Source organism: Bos mutus, chromosome 28 (assembly GCF_027580195.1).
Source record: "Bos mutus isolate GX-2022 chromosome 28, NWIPB_WYAK_1.1, whole genome shotgun sequence".
Classification (NCBI taxonomy): domain Eukaryota; kingdom Metazoa; phylum Chordata; class Mammalia; order Artiodactyla; family Bovidae; genus Bos; species Bos mutus.
In genome coordinates, this window is record NC_091644.1 from 37,649,126 (window position 1) to 37,672,652 (window position 23,527).

The 23,527-nt window shown below is 36.7% G+C and overlaps 1 protein-coding gene across 6 annotated transcripts in view; it reads left to right on the forward strand.

Annotated features, from left to right (window-relative positions):
- ARID4B (AT-rich interaction domain 4B) overlaps positions 1-23,527 on the forward strand; it is a 138,662-nt gene that overhangs the window by 50,837 nt on the left and 64,298 nt on the right. For all 6 annotated transcript variants that reach the window (XR_011463025.1, XM_070364897.1, XM_070364900.1 and 3 more), the window contains exons 3-7: positions 4,281-4,391; positions 6,908-6,973; positions 13,248-13,338; positions 14,784-14,863; positions 20,037-20,128. Coding sequence is in view for 5 of the 6 variants with exons in the window: in XM_070364897.1 (XP_070220998.1) it covers positions 4,281-4,391; positions 6,908-6,973; positions 13,248-13,338; positions 14,784-14,863; positions 20,037-20,128 (440 nt within the window). In the remaining variant the exon portion in view is untranslated. The remainder of the gene's footprint in view (positions 1-4,280; positions 4,392-6,907; positions 6,974-13,247; positions 13,339-14,783; positions 14,864-20,036; positions 20,129-23,527) is intronic.

Here is a 23,527-nt window from a genome sequence, read left to right on the forward strand (position 1 = left end):
TATCATAGAGAAGGCAATGGCAACCCACTCCAGTATTCTTGCCTAGAGAATCCCAGAGACAGAGGAGCCTGGTGGGCTGCTGTCTATGGGGTTGCACGGAGTCACACACGACTGAAGTGACTTAGCAGCAGCATACTGTATCAAATATATCTTTGATTATTCCTGCATTTCTAGAAGCATAAAAAGTATAACAGTTTAAAGATATGTACATATTACCAGTTACTCTGTACTGTGTTCTCATTAGATTTAATGCTAAAGAAATACTATATTCTGAGGAGTAATGACACTGGTTGAAAAAGTGAGAAAAGTGGTTTAACTTTCTCTTTGCCCTAATTTATGATGAGCAGTCATGTAAAATGAGGTTTTGCCTCTCCCATTTTAAAAAGAAAAACAAGGAGGGGGAAAGAGCCTCTTGATGAACGTGAAAGAGGAGAGTGAAAAGGTTGGCTTAAAGCTCAACATTCAGAAAATGCAGATCATGGCATCTGGTCCCATCACTTCATGGGAAGTAGATGGGGAAACAGTGGAAACAGTGTCAGACTTTATTTTTCTGGGCTCCAAAATCACTGCAGATGGTGACTGCAGCCATGAAATTAAAAGACGCTTACTCCTTGGAAGGAAAGTTATGACCAACCTAGATAGCATATTCAAAAGCAGAGACATTACTTTGCCAACAATGGTCTGTCTAGTCAAGGCTATGGTTTTTCCAGTGGTCATGTATGGATGTGAGAGTTGGACTGTGAAGAAAGCTGAGCGCTGAAGAATTGATGCTTTTGAACTGTGGTGTTGGAGAAGACTCTTGAGAGTCCCTTGGACTGCAAGGAGATCCAACCAGTCCATTCTGAAGGAGATCAGCCCTGGGATTTCTTTGGAAGGAATGATGCTAAAGCTGAAACTCCAGTACTTTGGCCACCTCATGCGAAGAGTTGACTCATTGGAAAAGATTCTGATGCTGGGAGGGATTGGGGGCAGGAGGAGAAGGGGATGACAGAGGATGAGATGGCTGGATGGCATCACTGACTGGATGGACGTGAGTCTGAGTGAACTCCGGGAGCTGGTGATGGATAGGGAGGCCTGGCGTGCTGTGATTCATGGGGTCGCAAAAAGTTGAACACGACTGAGTGACTGAACTGAACTGAAAATTATATACGGGCTTCCCTGGTAGCTCAGTGATAAAGAACCTGCCTGCCAACAGAGAAGTTGCGAGTTTAGTTCTTGGGTTGGAAAGATCCCCTGGAGAAGGAAATGGCAACCCATTCCATATACTTGCCTGGGAAATCCCATGGAGAGAGAAAAGCCTGGTGGGCTACAGTCCGCGGGTTCACAAAGAGGCACAACTTAGTGACTAAACAACAACAAAATTATATACACAAATCTGACCATGTACGTTGTGAGTTTTATTTGTTTTTCTGTAGAAATTCATGTTCTGGTTAGCATAGTTTCACTTCTAGACAATTAATGTGTGTCAGTATCCCATTCTATCTGTGTAGCTCCAACCTGTGTTAAAATGCAGGCTTGTTAAACAAATGTATACAGAATTCAGATTAGTCATCTGAATAATTAAGAGACAAAAAGTAACTTACCTATAATGATACCAAAAAAAAAAAAAAGAGAGACAAATTAAAATCAGGGCATAGATCTTTGCTTTTCTTATGCTCTTTTGAGAAAATAACACTGTTCTAACAATGTATCTAGCAAGTTTTTTTAAACTTCGACTTTCCTTTGCAAGTATTTTTCTAATAGACATTTTCTTCATGTACTTTTCTAATTCCTTTTCTTGTGTTCTAGTGGAGAAGGCAATGGCACCCCACTCCAGTACTCTTGCCTGGAAAGTCCCATGGATGGAGGAGCCTGGTAGGCTGCAGTCCATGGGGTCGCTAGGAGTCAGACACGACTGAGCGACTTCACTTTCCCTTTTCACTTTCCTGCATTGGAGAAGGAAATGGCAACCCACTCCAGTGTTCTTGCCTAGAGAATCCCAGGGACAAGGGAGCCTGGTGGCCTGCCGTCTATGGGGTCGCAGAGTTGAACACGACTGACGTGACTTAGCAGCAGCAGCAGTGTGACAGAAGGAAAATATTACTCCCTGAAAGTAATAATTTGCCCTCATGAAATCTGAGTTAATTATTACTCTTTTCTATCTACATGGATTTCCATATGGGTTACAATGTGGGATGGGCTTTGATTTGGAGGAAAAATCACCTTTCTCAAATTCAAGTTGAATAAATCTGCTCAGTAAGCATAGTTATTGTTTGCTAATGTTGGAATGTGACCAGTGTTTGATATGAATATTAGTGAAAAGAATACTTAAATGAGTTTATGTATACTAGTAGTCTATATAATATTACTGTTCTATTCCCACCCCCTGCCTTTTTGGTTTAGAATTCTCTATAATAAAAGTATCTAAAAAGCGTATCATTTCTTAAATATTTATTTGTTCCTGATTGGGCACGAACAAGTACTTTTAGATCACCTCTGATTCTTTTCTCTATTTCACGATTTCTGGTTCCTCATTAATTTTTATGTAACCAAACTATTTATCTATGAAAATAAAATTTTGCTGGCTAATGAGATAGGAAGTATTAATGGGAGAGGTTGTGAGTTGTGGAGGTTAATGGGCCTTATGGGCATGAAGCAGCCCCTTTATCTGGGCTTCTTTAGCAATAACACAAAATTTATCAATTGAATTGATGTCTTTTTGACAATTTCTGAGTGAAGTGCTGCAAATTCCTGTTCATATTCTTGCTAAAATAAAGCCATTAGCCTGTCTGGAATTAAATCAAAATTTTGACCAAGAAAAGTGATACTTTAAGAGGGCTCAGCCATAAGGTAGAAATGTATTTATTAAATTTAGGTGCAAAGACTAGTACAGAGTTATCAAATTGTAGTTCATGGTATCAGCATATTTTAAAAATAACAATGCAGAAATGATTATCTTGCTATGAGAGTACACTTCTGCTATAGCATAAATTGAAATATAAGCATTTTCTTAAGTAGATTTAAGAAATCATATACTTGATATGTTTTAAGTGTTTTTTAAAAAAATACGTGAGGCAAATGGCCATTAAGGAGGGTGACCTGATATGTTTAGTTGTAACCCCTTTTTTTGGTTTCTGATACCTCCCCATCTTTCAAAAAGTTATTAAAATTATTTGCTGTCTTTATGATAATTTTTGTTATACCATTAGAATATTTTTTTAGAGATAGATCTCGTCTATGTGTATTAGCCAGAACTATTAGAGGTAAATTTATTTTAAGATCCAAATGAAATTGATGTTCTCATTAGTTATTGCTATATATTAGTATTTTTCCACCTTGTATTCTGTGGAATTTCTGCAGGATGTTAATAGATGTTAATTTTAAAAAAGGATTCTTTGGACAAATAGACTGGAAAATGGTGAGACAGAATGGGAATTGATTCAATAAACTGATTTTCCCAGACTCCCAACTCTTTTTTTTTTTTTTTTTCTGGTGGTGCATCTTGGTATATTAGTTTTTCTTATAAAACATTTTGGGAGAAGTTACTTGTATAATCTTTCTTTGTCTGTGGAATTGATTAATGTAAGTAGAACCCTTTACAACTATAGCTCCTGAACAGAAAAAGAACCTGATTATAAAAAAACAGCTAGATTAGGACTATTAAAAATTAAATCACAGTGAAAAAGCTTAGAATATTTATTGTAGACGGGAAGTAAACAGTGAATTCGTGTCAAAGCAGTTGAGACATTTTGGCTGATTTTTACTTGAGATTTTTCAAATTGGATTTCTTTGTACGGTTTTTAACAATAGTTTGAATCTATGTAGTTTTTCCCTACCCGCTTTGATACTGTTCTACCTTAGAGTCATCTTGATAGGGAGCTGTTCTGAATTTGGGTGGCTGCCAAGATAATAGCCTAAATATGAAAAGAAATTTTCTTTGAGCTTTAAGGATGTTCCTTTTCTTTCAGTGGTTATTTAGTAAAGAAAATTTGAATAAAAGAGTGGATAGAATGATACATACTTGTGATTGAGCTAATTCATATCATGGACCATGTGTGTTTTATGTAGAGGAAAAAAGATGCCTTTGTATCTTCTTTGACGTACATTTTGGTACATGTAAATAGACCTTATGTATTTTACTTATTTTTAAGTTAGAATATTTTATAGATTGTTCTTGTTAACAATACATTCATGTATTATAACTTTTATAGCTGTAACAGGATTAGATCTGCCAATCTGAAGTCTGATTGGGGGAAAGAACTCAAAAGTTTAAATCTAATAATAAGTTTTTGCATTTTTAGGCGCTTGATGAACCTCCCTATTTGACAGTGGGCACTGATGTGAGTGCTAAATACAGAGGAGCCTTTTGTGAAGCCAAGATCAAGACAGCAAAAAGACTTGTCAAAGTCAAGGTACAGTATATGTAGATTTTATAAATTATATATTTAGTATTTGATATCTGAACTTTTATTTGGTGAATGTATTAAGAATTTTTTCTTCTGCAAGTTGAGTTTAGTTTCTAAGAGTAAAGATTGTAAAAATAACTGAAAACAAAGCATTATTTGTGATTCTTAAGTGTTCTAATTGGAATGAAATTAGGTGATCATAATTGGTATTTTGAATGCCATTTCACTACAGACATGGTATTGTTTGTATTGTTAGCCTTTTAGAACTGGAAAGGACCTTAGAAGTCATGTAGTTTAATTTCTTAATTTTATCCTAAGGAAAATGAGGCTCAATAAAAGGGCCAGGGCCTTTTATTTCCAGGATGGTCCAGGGCCATCCTGGAAAATTAGTGACAGGATGGGAATTAGAATAGTACATCAATTTTAAGACCCTTCACCATTTTAACCATGAAATTGAGATGTGGTTTATAACTGATGATGGTGGATCTAGTTGTTGATTCCTTATCTTCTACTTTTCTTGAAAAAATGTTGCCAATTATTTATTGAGTACAAGCTGTGCAGGTGGGAAGGAGGATGGGGATACGAGAATAACCTTGTCTCTTTTCAAGAGATTTATAATCTAGGTTAGCAGATACCCCATAAAATACTGTTTTGAACATCACCAGTAAAACAGCCATAGAGGTGTTGTACTTGAGCTATCAGAGCTTCTTCCATGCTGGTATGCCTTGGTTCTTTCCTTATGCAGGGATATGTTGAAAAAAGCTTCGGGGCGATGCTAATTCACACTGCTGGTTAAGAACCTTTGTGACAGGGCCTTTAAACTAACTGTAAACCTGTAGGATGCTGATCTGGTCTCCCTCCCTGCCTTCAGGTTTCACATGCTTGGTGTACCTAAGCTCCTGTAGTGCCTTTTCCTGTTCTGACTTCACACGCTGGTGTTCTCTGAGCACTCATTTTTGCCATTACTATCTTGTAGATGAAGAGAAAGTTTTTTTTTTTATCAGTTTTTTCACTCTTTCAGACAGAGCTCCTGAGAGCACATGGTGTGAATTAGACAGAAATCTCTCCCTTTGGAGAGAGGTGGGACGTCTCCTCAGCAGAACTTGGCCTCCAGATAAGCACCTTCTAACCTGTGCTGGTTAGAAAAGGTGTTCCTTTGGGCAAGAGCCATGTGTTACTCCAGGAAGCATGCTTCACTGGAATTGAGCCGTGATTTGTAATCTCACCTGGGTGTCTCTGTGTAATGCATGATCCTGCAAAACGACACACAGCAGCTGTGCCATTGCTTGCTACCAGTGAAAGGGAGAAAGCAGTCTGTGTGACTTGTGCTGGTAGCACAGAGTGCCAGCCAGTGCCTCGTGTCTCATAAGTAGTGGCTGTCTAAAATTTGTTCTTAGTTCTTTAGACTGCTCTAAAAATCCGTTTATAATTCAAAGCTAATGATTTTCTCAACAGATATGGTAGTATATTTCTGTATCAGTTTGTTTATGATTCAGAGTTAATACATTTTCAACAATTTGTTGATACACTTCTTCCCCATCAGTTTTTATTTATTGAGCATTTATTACATGCTAAGCATTGTATCAGGTATTGAAACTCTAGTATTCTAAAGACCTTTCCTCAATTCTTAAGTGGTTTACTGTCTAAGTGAATGACACAGATGTGTAAACACATAATTTAAATCAAGTGTAGTAGTGCCATGTGTGAGAGATGTATGGGATGCTGTGAGTACAGGACAGCTCCTTTCGTAGCTGGTGTGTGAGCCTATTTCATAATTGATTACCACACACATCAGATAAGACCACGTTAATGGTTCAGTCCTTGGAAGCTCTTGTTTTATATAGGGGAAACCACCTTTTCTATACTGAGTATTGGAAGCTATTTTGTTTTTACCAACTAATTAAATATTTAAACTTGATCCTTTTATTTTAACATCTAGTGTCCCATTCTCTGATGTCTGTACTGACAGTACAGTAAAGTTCTGGATCCGGATGGCCTGAGTTTGAATCTCAGCTCTACCATGTACTAGTTCTGTGATCTTGGACCAGTTGCTTACACTTTGTGTTCCTCTGTTTTCTTAGCAACAAAATGGGAATAACCACCCTACCTAATAAAGTTTTTGTGAAGATGATAGGTTCAATGCTTGAGCTTGATGCTGGACACTCAGCAAATGTGTGTTGCTACTGCTTATTATTAACTGAAGGCTTCACAAAATGGTAGAATACATAATAAACTAAGATCACCACCTCCTTTTTCCTCATTTTTTAGGAAAACAAATTATATGATTAAACTCATAATTAATAGTACTGAATAAACTATAATAAGTGAATCATCAAGTAAATTAGTCTGGGTGTTGTCTATTAAATAGTAAGTTTTTCAGTTTCTGCTTAGGGATTGAGATTTTGTACAAACTAGGCAGCCATTTGTTTAGATTACTTATTAAAAAAAAAGAATTCATGCATTAATGAGCTTATGCTGCTTTTTTTTCTTTTTTGGTGGCTAATTAAATTTATAATCTCTAGGTAACATTTAGACATGATTCTTCAACAGTGGAAGTTCAAGATGACCATATAAAGGGCCCACTAAAGGTAATTCATTTATTTATTCATAATAACTGTTTCCCACTGAAGCACTAGAAGTAATGATCTTGATCTTTTAAAAAATTCATTGGTTACTTTGCATTTCAGTTGATAAATATGTTCAGTTCAGTTCAGTTGCTCAGTCGTGTCCGACTTTTTGTGACCCCATGAATCGCAGCACGCCAGGCCTCCCTGTCTATCACCAACTCCCGGAATTCACTCAGACTCGTGTCCATCGAGTTGGTGATACCATCCAGCCATCTCATCCTCTGTCGTCCCCTTCTCCTCCTGCCCCCAATCCCTCCCAGCATCAGAGTCTTTTCCAATGAGTCAACTCTTCTCATGAGGTGGCCAAAGTATTGGAGTTTCAGCTTCAGCATCAGTCCTTCCAATGAACACCCAGGTCTGATCTCCTTTAGGATGGACTGGTTGGATCTCCTTGCAGTTCAAGAACTCTCAAGAGTCTTCTCCAACACCACAGTTCAAAAGCATCAATTCTTCAGCGCTCAGCTTTCTTCACAATCCAACTCTCACATCCATACATGACCACAGGAAAAACCATAGCCTTGACTAGATGGACCTTTGTTGGCAAAGTAATATCTCTGCTTATCAATATGCTGTCTAGATTGGTCCTAACTTTCCTTCCAAGGAGTAAGCGTCTTTTAATTTGATGGCTGCAATCACCATCTGCAGTAATTTTGGAGCCCCCAAAAATAAAGTCTGACACTGTTTCCCCATCTGTTTCCCATGAAGTGATGGGACCAGATGCCATAATCTTCGTTTTCTGAATGTTGAGCTTTAAGCCAACTTTTTCACTCTTCTCTTTCACTTTCATCAAGAGGCTTTTTAGTTCCTCTTCACTTTCTGCCATAACGGTGGTGTCATCTGCATATCTGAGATTATTGATATTTCTCCCGGCAATCTTGATTCCAGCTTGTGCTTCTTCCAGCCCAGCGTTTCTCATGATGTACTCTGCATATAAGTTAAATAAGCAGGGTGACAATATACAGCCTTGACGTACTCCTTTTCCTATTTGGAACCAGTCTGCTGTTCCATGTCCAGTTCTAACTGTTGCTTCCTGACCTGCATACAAATTTCTCAAGAGGCAGGTCAGGTGGTCTGGTATTCCCATCTCTTTCAGAATTGTCCACAGTTTATTGTGATCCACACAGTCAAAGGCTTTGGCATAGTCAGTAAAGCAGAAATAGATGTTTTTCTGGAACTCTCTTGCTTTTTCCATGATCCAGCAAATGTTGGCAATTTGACCTCTGGTTCCTCTGCCTTTTCTAAAACCGGTTTGAACATCTGGAAGTTCACGATTCACGTACTGCTGAAGCCTGGCTTGGAGAATTTTGAGCATTACTTTACTAGCGTGTGAGATGAGTGCAATTGTGTGGTAGTTTGAGCATTCTTTGGCATTGCCTTTCTTTGGGATTGGAATGAAAACTGACCTTTTCCAGTCCTGTGGCCACTGCTGAGTTTTCCAAATTTGCTGGCATATTGAGTGCAGCACTTTCACAGCATCATCTTTTAGGATTTGAAATAGCTCAACTGGAATTCCGTCACCTCCACTAGCTTTGTTCATAGTGATGCTTTCTAAATGTGTAATTCTCTCTAAATAGGAAAAAATAGAATTAATGTGCCATAAAACCTATATGACAGTAAAACTTGTGTTCACAAGTGAAATGAACATCAAGGAAAGATTGATTGCTTATTATTCACTCATCTGTTTTAGTCTCACCATGTTTCACTTACTAAAAGGGTGGAATTTCCAGAAATATTAAGTGGTAAACTAGGGATCGAGTGATACGAGTTCCATGATGATGTGAAAAGTGAGAAAACAAAACATAATAAATCTTCAGAGCTTTCAATTCTTTGAAGCAACTGCTGGCCTATGAAATTTTTTAAGGGTCATTAGACAGTTATACGGAGAAGGCAATGGCACCCCACTCCAGTACTCTTGCCTGGAAAATCCCATGGACGGAGGAGCCTGGTGGGCTGCAGTCCATGGGGTCGAGAAGAGTCGGACACGACTGAGTGACTTCACTTTCACTTTTCACTTTCATGCACTGCAGAAGGAAATGGCAACCCACTCCAGTGTTCTTGCCTGGAGAATCCCAGGGACGGGGGGAGCCTGGTGGGCTGCCGTCTATGGGGTCGCACAGAGTCGGACACGACTGAAGCGACTTAGCAGCAGCAGCAGCAGCAGCAGCAGGCGGTTAAAAGTGATAAACTGTTCATGCATACACATAGAGAGTTTAATTTCTTTGCATTATTTTTTCTTCATTGGCCAGTTATGAATTAAGTGCTACTTTACTTTGCACTAGTGAGCAGGCTTAAAGGAAATATGTGGGTAGCCACTATGTCCTGTTCAGCCCTTGTGAATGTCTGAAACGGACATTGGCCTAGCTGGGCAGATTTTAAGAAACACTAACATAAATGAAGAAACATTTTTAGATGCAAGAAAATTCCTTTCCTAATCAAACAGTACTTTTCAGAGAACTTGATAGATGTCTCTATCCGCCAATTTTTGTTGGTGGTGGTTTTGAAAACTTTTAATTGAATCCCCAGGGCATTAGTACCTTGCATATATAGTAGGCACTGTGGAAGACTAATAGCACTAGTGGTAAAGAATCCGCCTGCCAATGCAAGAGATGTGGGTTTGATCCATACGTTGGGAAGATAGATCCCCTGGAGTAGGGATGGCAACCCACTCCAGTATTCTTGCCTGGAAAATTCCATGGACAGAGGAGCCTGGTGAATTGCAGTCCATGGGGTCACAAAGTCAGACATGACTGAGCACATCTGCACATAGAAGAGTAAAACTTGTAAGTTTTTAATATTGCCTTGTGAAAATCATTTTCCACTTTTTCTTTTTTATAGGTGTCCTCTTTAATGTTAAATGCACATGTGTATCACTTGTAGGGATAAAAGACAGAAACATGCACATGTATAATTTGATGTTGGGCTTCCCTGGTGGCTTAGATGGTAAAGAATCTCTGTGCAGTCCGAAGACTCAGTTTGATCCCTGGGTTAGCAACATCCCCTGCAGAAGGAAATTGCAACCCACGCCAGTATTCTTGACTGGAGAATTCCATGGACAGAGGAGCCTGGTGGGCTGTAGTCCATCGGGTCACAAAGATTCAGACATAACTGAGTGACTAACACACACACATGCAATTTGATGTTAACTGCCATTTATTTAGCATTTAGTATGTGTTGGTACTGTGCTAATTCCTCTGCACATATTATTTTATATAATCCTCATAACAACTCTTTAGAGATGAGGAAGTTGGAGGGAGATGGGAGGTAAAGTAATCTGGCCCAAGGTCTTATAGCCAGTAATGAGATGGCAAAAATAAAAATTCTCATGGACTCATAGCCTGTAGTTTTGAAGCATTGTGCCCCCTGGATGATCAGAACACACGCATCTCTATGCCTTATTTGTGTGTTTGCCTTATGAGCACACCAGCTAGCTCTTCACTACCTGACTACCTTATTTACCTGGCACATGCTAGCTGGTACCAGTTACAAAAAATGCTCAGCGTTGCAGGGATTGGAAAGACAATTTGAATCCTCAAGACATCTCTGTTTTTGGTTAAGCCTGTTTGATTATGGCATAGTTGGTTTATTTTGCTTGTTTGTTTTGTCTTACTAAAATTTTCTTTGTTTTTGATTAGGCTTGGGATCATTTTGATTTTGACATAGACAAGTGTATTAAATTACAGTCTCAAAATTGTTGAAATATTTCTCTTGCTTATGGATTTTTTTTGTATGTAGATTTTCAGTTGTTTCCTAATATACTTTGTAGCTTTCTATCAGCTGATAGAGTATTAGTATTTGGATAAATGTTTGTCCTAGAGAAAATAAACTTCCTATTTATTTGTGGTTATTTGATTTCAGTATATTTTCAGTGAATTGACATGAAAATAATACTGGAACATTTGAGGATTATATTTTAAAAAATGCACCATGTATTTATTGACAGTAGTCTCTGGTGGTCCAGTGGTTGGGACTGTGCACTTGTATTGCACGAGCCTGTGCTTCATCTCTGGTTTGGGAACTAGAAGAGAGAGAGAGAAGAGTTTCCTTCCCTTTTTTGGGCATTGTGTGGGGCTGACACTCTCTTCTCTAAACAAGTTTAGTTTTGTTATCACTGTAAAGATCATATACATTTTCTTTTAACTGAGATGAAACTAATATTATTACTAGTTTCAGTATACAGCATAATGGTTCAATATTTGTGCATCGCTGTGTTAACATTTGTCACCATACGTGGCTGTAAAGGGGCTTCCCAGGTGGTGCTAGTGGTAAAGAATCCATCTGCCAGTGCAGGAGACGTAAGAGTCTCGGGTTTGATCCCTGGGTGGAGAAGATCCCCTGGAGGAGGGCATAGCAATCCACTCCAGTATTCTTGCCTGGAGAATTCCATAGACAGAGGAGCCTGGAGGGCTACAGTCCATAGGGTCACAAAGAGTTGGATGGTACTGTATGAAGCAACTTAGCACACACGGTTGTAAAAAAATTTTTTTCTTGGTGTGATGACTTTTAAGACTTAGCCTCTATTTTCGATCTTATTCTCTTTATCTTATAAAGTTGGCTTTTTGTTTGTTTTGTTTTTTAGACTTCATGTATAAGTGATATCATATGGTAATTGTCTTTTTCTATAGGACTAATTTCACGTGGCATAATGCCCTCAATGTCTGCCCATGTTGTTGCAGATGACAAGATTTCATTCTTTTTAATGGCTGATTTATGTGAGCATGTGTGTGTGCACACACATATCTTTATCATCCATTGATGGATACTTAGCTTCTTTTCATATCTTTGCTATTGTAAATAATGCTTCATTGAACTTGGGGGGTGCGTATATCCTTTCAAATTAGTGTTTTCATTTCCTTCAGATAAATATCCACAAGTGAAATTACTGGATCATGTGACAGTTGTCTGTGTAATTTTTTTGAAGACCCTTTCTTCTGCTGTCCATAGTGCTGCACCAGTTTACGTTCCTGCCAGTAGTGCACAGAGGTTTCCTTCTCCACATCCTGGGCAGCACTTTGGGTTCTTGTCTTTTGATGATAAGCCATTCTCAGTAGGTGTCAGGAGATACCTAATTGTGGGTTTAATTTTCATTTCTCTGTTGATTAGTGATACTGAGCATATTTCCATGTACCTGTTTGCTGTCTGTATGTCGTCTTTGGAAAAGTGTCTGTTCAGGCCTTCTGCTCATTTTTTAAATGGAGCTTTTTGCTTTTCTGGATATTAATTTTGTGAGCTGTTGATGTATTTTAGATTTTAGCTCCTTGTCATTTGCATCATTTGCAAATATTTTCTCCCATTCAGTAGATTCTATTTTTGTTTTGTCAATGATTTCCTTTACTGTGCAAAAGCTTTTAAGTTTAATTAGGTCCCATTTATTAATGTTTGCTTTTGCTTCCTTTGCCTTAGAAGATAGATCCAAAAAAACATACTGCTACGATTTATGTCCAAGAGTGCTCTGCTTATGTTTTCTTCTAGCAGTTTTATGGTTTCCAGTTTTACATGCAAGTCCTTAATCCATTTTGAGTTTATTTTTGTGTATGGAATGAGAACCTTTGCCGATTTTTCAGTTGGATTGTTTGATTCTTCTTCTCTTTTTCTGTTGCATTGTATGAATTCTTTATATATTTTGGTTTTTAACCCTTTATCAGATATGTGATTTGCAAATGTATTTTCTCCCTTTTTGTAGGTTGCCTTTTCAAATTGTTGACAATTTCTTTTGCTATGTAGAAGTGTTTTGGTATGATGTGTGTACACACACACACACATATACTTATAAAGACCCATATACATTTATAAACCATATAAATTATCAGCATTTTCTTGATCAGGTGAAAATATTTCGAATGATTTTCATTATTGGTACACTGTAACTTAAGGAGAACCTCAGAATTATTTGTTAATTTCTCCCCAGCATCCTTTAAAGAAGAGTTGTAATATGAGGTGAAGATACGCAGTTTCACAGATAGGGATCCCCAGACCTGTGAGAGTTCCCTCAGAGAGGTTGTAAGGACAAAACTATATATTTTCATAATAATACTTAGATATTACTTGCTTTTTTCATTATGTTGATATTTTCACTGATGATACAGAAACAATCGTGAGTAAAATTGCTGGCACTTTAAGACAAATCAGTAGTTACTTTATTCTTCACCGTCACAAAATCAATTTGTCAAAAAAAAGCCAGTTTTTAGTTTGTTCATTTCTCTTAAGTTTTTCTAACTTTTTTTTTTTAATACTTTAGGTTGGGGCTATTGTGGAAGTGAAGAATCTTGATGGTGCATATCAGGAAGCTGTAATCAATAAGTTAACAGATGCTAGTTGGTACACTGTAGGTAAGGGAATACATATTCTTCTTAAAATGTATTTTCAATGATAATACAAATAAGGCAGAGTTTTTTCTTGATTTACTTCCTCTCTTAGTTGCCATAGTTATTACTATTATTAATAGTTTTTATCTTTCCAGATCTTTAAAAACTTTATTTCATCAATATGTACATAATGTATAATTTGAACTTAGTGTATATATTATACAGTGGATTTCTAGCTTTTCACTTCAATGTGTATTTTAGAGTATTTTTTTTTCATCTTAACCATTTTTGAGTGTGCATTTCAGTAGCATTCAGTAAATTCATGTTGTCATGCAACAGATAAATTTTTTAAACTAATATTCATGCTGATGATGTTGCCAGTTTTCTTGGTGTTATATAGTAAATTACTGTATTATGGATTGAATGTCTTTTGTACATGGACATTATTGTAGTATTTCCCTAGTGTGTGCATTGAGAACTAGGCATAGATTGAAGGGAAATGTCCTTTTAAAACTTTAGTAGTTTATGAAAACCACTTTCCTAAAAGACTATTAATTTACACTCCCATAAACAGTAGTGTATGAATGTACTTGTTTTCGCAACCCTTGTCAAATTTGACGTTACTAGTATTTTTAAGTTTGTGCCCATCTGGACGCACAATAGTATCTCAATGTTGTTTTAATTTGCTTCTCCCATGATTAGTAGTGAGATTGGACATATTTTCATATATTTATTGAAAGGAACATTATTTCTGTTGTATTTTCTCTCTTTTGAATTGCCAATGTATAGTGTCTTCCCAGTCCCATCTTTTCCTCTTGGAAAGGTTATCATCTTATTTTTAGGAAATGAGTTTATATATTTAAATATACAAAGGGATTGTTACACCTTTTCCTCTTCAGTTGCAAGTATTCTTCTATTGCTTTACTCTTATCTCTGCTGTCAGTTTACATATGATAGTCAGTTTTCCTGTGGTTGCCTTTTCCTTTGTAATTTTAGTTTGAATCTTGTTTAAGAAGGCTTTCCTGCTTCATCTGGCCCAAAATGTTAGTAGTGCTGAGATTGAAATTAGAGTAATTTATAGGGGCGGTCTGAATATATAAATTTATACTCTTGGTTTTTGTTTCTTAAATTTGTTAGCATTTACCAGTAGAAAAGCTTGCTTTTTCTCTACACTGTTGAGAAGGGTTAATCAGCATTTAACAGTTTTCTTTCTGAAATGCCAGCTTTTCATTTGGTGTTTTCTGTACCAGGGAAGATGTTTTCATTATATTATTTTTTTCCCTAGAAATTGGATAAGATACTCTGCATTTGAAGTTGTTTGTTAGAAAACTTAAAATGGATACTTAATGTCACATCTAATCTTTTAAAGCAGTAGCTCTCTTTACACTGATAAAATTAAATATAACTTACGTCATTTTGTTAATCTTTGAACATCCCTTCAGTAGTTTCCTTTTCTACCTCTCTCGCAGTTTTTGATGATGGTGATGAGAAAACGTTGAGACGGTCCTCACTGTGCCTGAAAGGAGAGAGGCATTTTGCTGAGAGTGAAGTAAGTAATCACTTAATCAACAAACATGTCGTATTTTGTATTGGGGGTGGCAAAATTTTGCTTTCTTACTCAAGCAACTTACTTGTTATTCAGGAAAATTCATTAATATATAAAAGTATTAGCATGTAGTCTGAGAAAACTTTAAGGCCTTGTGTTTGAGTTATCAGGTTCTATATGCTCTTTTTTTTTAAATGTATTTTAGCAATTAGCATTTGTCCATGAAGAAAATACAGTGAAATTGTTCATTATCTTTAGGCAACTTTCATATAGAGTCCTTTAATTTATAAATAATTATAGAATAGAGACTCCTCGTTTGTAACCTACTTGAACCCCATCATCACTATTAAAGGGACCTCCTAACTACTCTAAGTGCTGCAAACACCTCCTAACTACTGCTGCTGCCAGCAGCTGCATTTATTACAGCCTCTCTTTGGAGAAGGCTTGCCTGCCTGCCTTTCTAAAGTGGACGCCTCCATCCTCATAAGCTTTCTGGGTTACTTTACTTTCTTTATAGCACAGTCTTTCTCAGCACTGTGTTTACGCGCTTCTGTATTGTCTGCCTTCCTCACCGCCGTGTGTCTCAGTGGCAGGGATTTCGTGTGTCTTCTTCACCACTGTGTTCCCAGTTCCTGCAACAGTGCCTGGCACAGAGCAGAAGCTGAATAAACGTTAGTTGGATGAATAACTGAAGTGCTCATATCTGCCAGGGACTTTGCTTAGTGCTTTACATACGTCCTCACATTTACAGCATTATGAGAGAGATGCAGTTCTTATTTTTAGCTTATAGTTGATAAAATTGATGGTCAGAACCATTTCTCAAACCAGCACTTCCAAGTACCAAAATCATGCTCTAAAATCGAAATATGTTTTAATAAGTGTGCAGGCTTCACACACACAGTTTTGAAAATCAATAACTTGCAATTCAAAAATTTTTTAATGGGCACATTGTTACAAATAGTGTTATATTCTCTAACACTATAAATATTAGTTAATATACAGTGTGACCAAACCAAGATTTCTTTTTTCTAATAACTATTTAGAATGATGTTATTGTGGGGAATTATAATATTTCTGTTAAATTATTAGACTTTATTTTTTGTTGTTGTTATTTTTCCTTTCCCTTAAATGATTGACTTCCCATTTCAATTGCAAATTTGGGACAGATTCTCTGTAATAATTCTGGCCTATCTTTTCAGTCTCATGCTTTATTATTTCCCTGTACTTCTCATTTGTAAGACTTTCAGATTATGGTTCATACTTCCTTTTCTTTGTTTCTTCTGAGCCCCATTCCTCTCAAGACCATGAGAAATGCTTCCTCCTTCATGATGTCTTTCATGAGCTCTCTAACCAAATTTGATCTCAGTATCCTTTGATCCTTTTCCACTTCTCTTATTTTTTTTAATGGTCTTTCTTTGTTACTTTTATCATTTTCTCTTTAAAATTGTAAGCTGTTTTGGTGGAATAGCCAAATTTTTGTCATCTTGATGAACTCTCCTTTTCCTAGTAGTGTTTTCTACACAAAAGCCTTCAGTAACCATTTGGTGAATTAATTGTTAAGGTTTAAAGATAGCAAATACATATAACTTTGGGACAAGTACAGTAAATTTGGCTTCTTTCACTGATGACATTAACAGAATTCTGAGTTTATGGAGTTCTTAGAAATAATTTCATTTTCCTTAGAATATGTGATAATTATGGTGGGTTAATGAGTGTGAGAACTTCAAAACTTGATTTTTCATCTAAGTGAAGATATGTATATGTCTTATTTACTTATTCCAGTGAAGTATCTTAAGGAACTAATTTTGTCTTTGCCAGGAGAATTTTAAATTGGGATAGTTTATAAGACAGTTGTGGTATGAAGGCCAAAGCAGTGATATCTAGTAGCTCAGTGTATCCACCTTAATTTCAGGAGAGATCAATTTTACTCTGTGTATCTACGTGTTAAATTTGATGTTTTGCTAGAGGATATTAGAATATTGGTGTATTCTTCCTTACCCATTGCCATATGCAGGTGCTATGCTAGGTACATGGATAAGCTAGATAGACATGGAATTTATCCTTGGCATCTGTTAGAGTGGTAATTTGAATAATATTCCAAAGTAGTTTTATCAGCTGGCATTCTCTTTGTGCAGTTACTACATGCAATTGAAAATGCACATGTATACCTGTGGCGGATTCATTTTGATATTTGGCAAAACTAATACAATTATGTAAAGTTTAAAAATAAAATAAAATTAAAAAAAAAAAAAGAAAATGCTGAAGAAAGTTTAGATGAAATCCTAGCTCCACATTTCTTGCAGCCCATTTTAGATAACAGGGCTATCAGCATGTTTCCCCTAGGCCTGTGGAATTTTCTTCAGCCTTTAATATAGCCAGGAGTCTCTGGTTGTGCTCTACAAGTATTTGTTGTAGTTGTTGAGTTGCTAAGACATGTCTGAAGGCAGGAGAAGAAGGGGACTACAGAGGATGAGATGGTTGGATGGCATCACCAACTCAATGGACATGAGCTTGGGCAAGCTCGGGGAGTTGGTGATGAACAGGGAAGCCTGGTGTGCTGAAGTCCATGGGGTTGCAAAGAGTCAGACACGACTGAATGTCTGAACTGAAGTCATGTCTGACTCTTTTGCTACCCCATGGACTGTAGCCTGCCAGGCTCCTCTGTCTATGGAATTTTCTAGGCAAGAATACTGGAGTGGGTAGCCATTTCCTTCTCCCCAGTTCCTACACAGTTCTACAGAATCGAACCCACGTCTCCTACACAGGCAGGCAGATTCTTTACTACTGAGCTACCAGGCAAGCCCTCTTAATTCTGACCATCCTTCACTCTTTTCTGTGAAGTGAAATAAAAGTGCTTCTGCTTTCCAGGATTGAGGCCAGGGACACAGGGCTGCTTTTAGCAATAAGACAATTGCTTCTTATTGTTCTAATTCTTTTTTAAATACTAGGGAGAGATTGTGGTTTATTTGGGAATTCCTGTATGTGATTCCTAGATAACTTTTCTGAAATTCTGGATATTTTCTTTCTTAAACCAAGTGAAATAACTAGCCGATACTGATAACAGAAATAAAATAGAAAGCTGATAGTTAAAGTTGCTCAGTGGTTTCCAACTCTTTGCAACCCCATGGACTATACAGTTTGTAAAATTCTTCGGGCCAGAAGACTGGAGTGGGTAGCCTTTCCCTGCTCCAGGGGATCTTTCTCTACTTTTAAGAGAGTGGCCTTAATCTTAGGGGAGGGGCATTTAATTTTTTTGTTAGCTTAGGAGAAATTGAGCCAAAATAATTTATTTTCCCTATTTACCAAATAGAGTGCTTTGAAATTTTCACACTTGGGAAGCATAATTAGGAGTTAATGACAGGTTACTTCTGAAAAGATTTTGTCTGGCATATTATTGTATTTGGGCAAGCTTTTGCCTTCAGATATTTTTTTAAATGCCTGAATTCCAAGCTACATTTGAAAGATTTATATTTTTAGCCATATAAAAGTTATGATTTTTGTCTATCATTTCAAGGAATCAGTTTTTATTTAATGCTTTGTGGCTAGTGCCTTTTTTCTATACTGGATTCTTCATTGTTGGACATGTGTGTGTGTGTGTGTGTGTGTGTGTCCCTGGAGAAGGACATGGCAACCCACTCCAGTATTATTGCTTGGAGAATTCCATGGACAGAGGAGCCTGGCGGGCTATAGTCCACAGGGTCACAAAGAGTCGGATACAACAGAGCAACTATCACATGTGTTTGTGTGTGTGTGTGTGTACCTTAAACATATTTACATATTCTAATAAATTATGTAAAATAAATTAATATGCCTCCTCCTTTCATGTTTTAGTTCACTGTTTCAACAAAATTATCTCAGTTTTAAGAATAAAAGTTAAAATTTTTCTTATAAATATTGGCATTAGTTTAAATATCTGATCTTTAAGATAATGGACACCCTTTCATATAACATTCTTGTTTGTAACTTTGAGACGTTTTTATCATAACTAGTTCCTTGCCCTCATTTCCACTGTGACAGTTTTCCTGGGATTTTTTTGTTCCCCTTGTGTTCATAAAAGTATCTGAAATAGCAAAGATTCTATTGGAGGTATAAAAGGAACAGTAAGTGGAAAATCTTTAAAATGCTGAAAAAGTTTGATTATTATCAAAATGATATTCAGAGAATTAAGTCAGTTGGGATAGCACCTTCAGATTGATACTTTAACTTTTTAGATATATAAACCTTTTAAGGAATTAATGCCACAAAACAATCCAAGAAGTCTCTGATACGGGGAAACAAAGGAATTTCAAAATCCCTTTTTTCACTATGCTTTTAACCAACAACCAGTTCCTTCCCTGGAAATCAGTTTTTTTTTTTTTTTGAGCAGGGTAAGAGACATGAATTGCCAGTTGATAACAAGAAGGAAGTGTTCACTTACTGATTATTGTCTTCATAGCACGTATTGGATGTTGCGAAAATAAAAGTACTAACTTTAGGAAAACTAATTTTTACATATTCCTTAAAAGTAGGATTTATTGCAGGGAATTCCCTGGCGGGCCAGTGATTAGGACTTGGTGCTTTCACTGCCAGGGCCTGGGTTTGATCCCTGACTGGGGAAATAGGATCTCGCTAAGTGCAGGGGGATTGGGGTGTAGGTTGGGGGGGTTATTACAGAAAATGTTTGCAGAGTCATAATGTCGCCTATCTGAAGCCTCTTTTTCAGGCAGTTGATGGTTATCCTGATAATTTAGTTTCCATTACTTACTAAGAATTCTGTTTTTTAGATTATGATTCCCTATATGCAAAGAAAATTTTGAGATACAGTTGGCCTCAATCTAGGGATTAGGTACTTACACATAGATTTCTCATCTCTCAAATCTGTGTTTCCACTGAGCTGTATTTGTTTTGTTTTATATTTTGATGACTCTTAGAAGTCTGTCAACCCTCAAGTAGATAATGAAATTATCTAGAAAGAACACTAAATTTCTTTTCACTTTTTTCCAGTTATGAGCTCATTCATCTTCTAATAATTCTTTGAAGTGAAAGTTTTTAATCTTGAGGAAAGTTGTATTTTTGTCTCCCTTGGGAAGTTTTAAATCTAAAAATCTAAGGATATTCTTAAATTGATTTGATTTAAACAGGAAAAAGAGAACTTGCAACTTAATAACTTTTGATGGGTTTATGTTCCTACCCACAGACATTAGACCAGCTCCCACTCACCAACCCTGAACATTTTGGCACTCCCGTCATAGGAAAGAAAACAAATAGAGGAAGAAGATCTAATCATATGTAAGTCCATTTTCATAACTGTTAGTTGAACCTGAATTCATTTCTCCTTCTAGTGTTGTTTTATAGTTGTTAATTTTAAATTGTAAATTTAAGTGCTAACTGAATCTACAAGTAACTTCAGACTCTCCTTGGCATGGGTGCTTGAGGATCTCCATGCTCAGCCAGCCTTAACAGCTATATTATTTATCTGCCTCCCAGTTCTCCTTACATGTATCTTATGCCAGTGTCAAAATGGATTTAGTCAATATTTCCTGAGTATCCTGAGTAATACACCCTCTGTTTTCCTAGTACTGTGTTTTTTATTCATGCTGTTTTTTCCTGTCTTAAATCCCACCCTTCCATGCCACTGGCTCACTCATTCTTCATTTCTCAGCCATAAATGCCCAACCTTTCTGTGAACCATTTTGTGCCTCCCCTCTCTTTCCTTGGGCTTCGCTGGTGGCTCAGCTGGTAAGAATCGGCCTACAATGCGGGAGGCCTGGGTTCGATCCGTGGGTTGACAGACATGTTTTCTTCTCCACTGAATCCTCTAAATTCTTTGCGTTTATCTAATGTCATAGACAATATTTCACCTGTTATTATCATTGTCATGTTTGCTTTTGCTTCCTAATAATTTAAATCCTCCTGACAACCGAACTATCTTACTTGTTTTTATGTCTTCTTACTGTTGCGACACATACTATACATATTTAACAAATTACTTTCGATGAAATATGCTTAGGCTCTTAAAGGCTTTAAATTAAAAGGGATCACAGGATCAAGGAGTCATGAAACTTCAGGTCATTAGAGATAAACAATCTTCTAACAGTTCTAGAAAGAAAAAATACTTTATTGCTAAGGACTGAGAAGCAGAATGGCAGGCATCAGACTTCTCAGTAATAACACTAGGTGCTAGTGGTCAGTAGACTGGAGAGTGGAGAAAGGAAAATTGCTATTAAAGGGAGGACTTGTTATCATGTATGATGGAACATTAGGGGGAAATTAAAGATAACAATGGTAACAGATGGGAAAAAATAGCAAAGGCATTTAGTTACTCCTCTCAAAAATTATATTAGAAAGAAACACTGCATTAGTAGGATGGAGGGTAGAGAAGTTACTTAAATATAAAAGTCAAGTCCTTATAACAATGGAAAATTGATAGAATAGCATCTTAAATATATAAATATAGTGGTATAAGAATATTACTTAGCGATGAGGTTTTAACTGTCAGAGCTGAAAGAGTTAAAATTAAAAGCAGTTGTCTCTGCAGAAGAAAATGGGAAAGGATGCGGCAGGAAAAAGTAGTTTTTAATTTATTCTATTGGAGGTTAAATTGTTTAAAAAGTTTTGAATATTTTACTTGGATAAAATTTTTAAAATATTAATGTGCCTGAGCTAAGTATTACCAGAGTAGGTATGAAAAATATTGAGTTGAATTATTGAAACTTTTAAATGGAAGTGAATGCTTTCATTCAAAATATAGAGTCAGGTATTAAATCTAATAGTGGCTAAGCTTTGGCAATAAAAATTAGGTAAACATGCTCTCTCATATAGCTTAATTTCAGCCTGACAGCAAACTCATAAGGGTAGGTATTATGTTTATCCCTATTAAAAATTGGGGAAATTGGCCTCCAAGACAGTAACTAATCCAAGAAACACAGGAAGGAAAGGACCAGGACTTGAACTCTCCCATGTGGCATAGTCCTTTTCCCATTCAGACTCTTTCTTGTTTAGAGTATCACAGTTAATTTTCCAAATAAATTTTAACAGGAAATGAATAAGGACTCATTTGAAGGGGGAAATGAAAAGACAAATCCTTGCATTGAAAAAATATTTAATATTGATTATTTTGCTGCTAATGATTTGGACCATGCGTTTCTTTTTCTTCCTTAATTCTTTGAATCTTTTAGAAAATGTTTTCTCAATTAATAGGTGACAATTTCTCTCACTTGTGATGTAGCTTGCTGGTGACTTGATTATTTTTAGGATACCGAGGTTGTGATTATTATTTACTCTTCTTTGTGTAACATTTAAAATTTGAGTATTCTAGCCAGAAAGAAAAATAAGTAAAAAATGTACAATGACATTATCAGTTTAGAAGAGTCCTGTTGTGATTAATAAATGTTATTGTGATCTGATACTGTTTTCAGGTTTTCAGAGGGCTATTATTTGCCATAACATATTCACTGAAGCACTTAGAAGTTAAATATTTTGATATCTATTTGAAAATTAATAATTTCAATTGTGAATTAAAATTTTACCTATCATTGATCATTATAGTCTTCCCATAACTTTATAGTCAACTCTTCATAAACTGTGGTTGATGATGTTGAAATAGTGAGGTGTGGGTGTATTTAATGTAAGATTACTTTATTAGCAAATATTTTCCACTTTTCTAGCTCTTAAGAGTAGAGGTGTGGCTGAGCTGAGAGTGTGAACAGTGGAAATTTTCCTGGTGGTCCAGTGGTTAGGACTCTGTACTTCCACTGAAGGGGGCAAGGGTTCAATGCCTGGTCAGGGAACTGAGATCCAGCATGTCTTGAGATGTGACCCAAAAAAAACAGAGATCTTAAATGTGAACAGTGAAGCACAATAGCATGGGTTTGAATCCTGCTTTTGCCACTTCCTTGCTGTGTGACTTTGGGCAGCATGCTCAGTCTTTTCATACCTTAATTTTCTCATCTGTAAAATTGAGGTAATAGTATTCCCTGACTCTTAAGAGTTTAGTTTGAAAGAAAGAAAGTGAAGTCACTCAGTCATGTCCGACTCTTTGCGACTCCATGGACTGTAGCCTGCCAGGCTCCTCCATCCATGGGATTTTCCAGGCAAGAGTACTGGAGTGGGTTGCCATTTCCTTTCCCGGGGATCTTCCCAACCCAGGGATCTAACCCAGGTCTTCTGCACTGCAAGTAGACTCTTTACTGTCTGAGCCACCAGGGAAGCCCGCAGAGTTGTTTCAAAGGTGAAATGAATTCATATCCTTAAAAGGTTTATATAGTAATTACTATTACTAATAATAATCACTTAGTAATCACTAAGACTTCCCTGTAGCTCAGATGGTAAAGAATCTGCCTGCAACACAGGAGACCCAGCTTTGATCCCTGGGTCGGGAAGATCCCCTGGAGAAGGAAATGACAACCCACTCCACTATTCTTGCCTGGAGAAGCCCATGAGAGGAGCCTGGCCAGCTACAGTCTATGGAGTGGTAAAGAGTCGGACACGACTAAGTGACTAACACACACACACACATATATATACTAGATATCATCATCATGTATTGAATGAAAAAACTTTAATGAAATATCAGTATGTAACATGGTTTCGTTTACATATAAAAATTCTGCTTACTAGTGTTTATGTCTAACAGAAAGGACTGTTTGGGGCTCTATTTTGTGAATTTAAAAACAACATTCCTTTGTT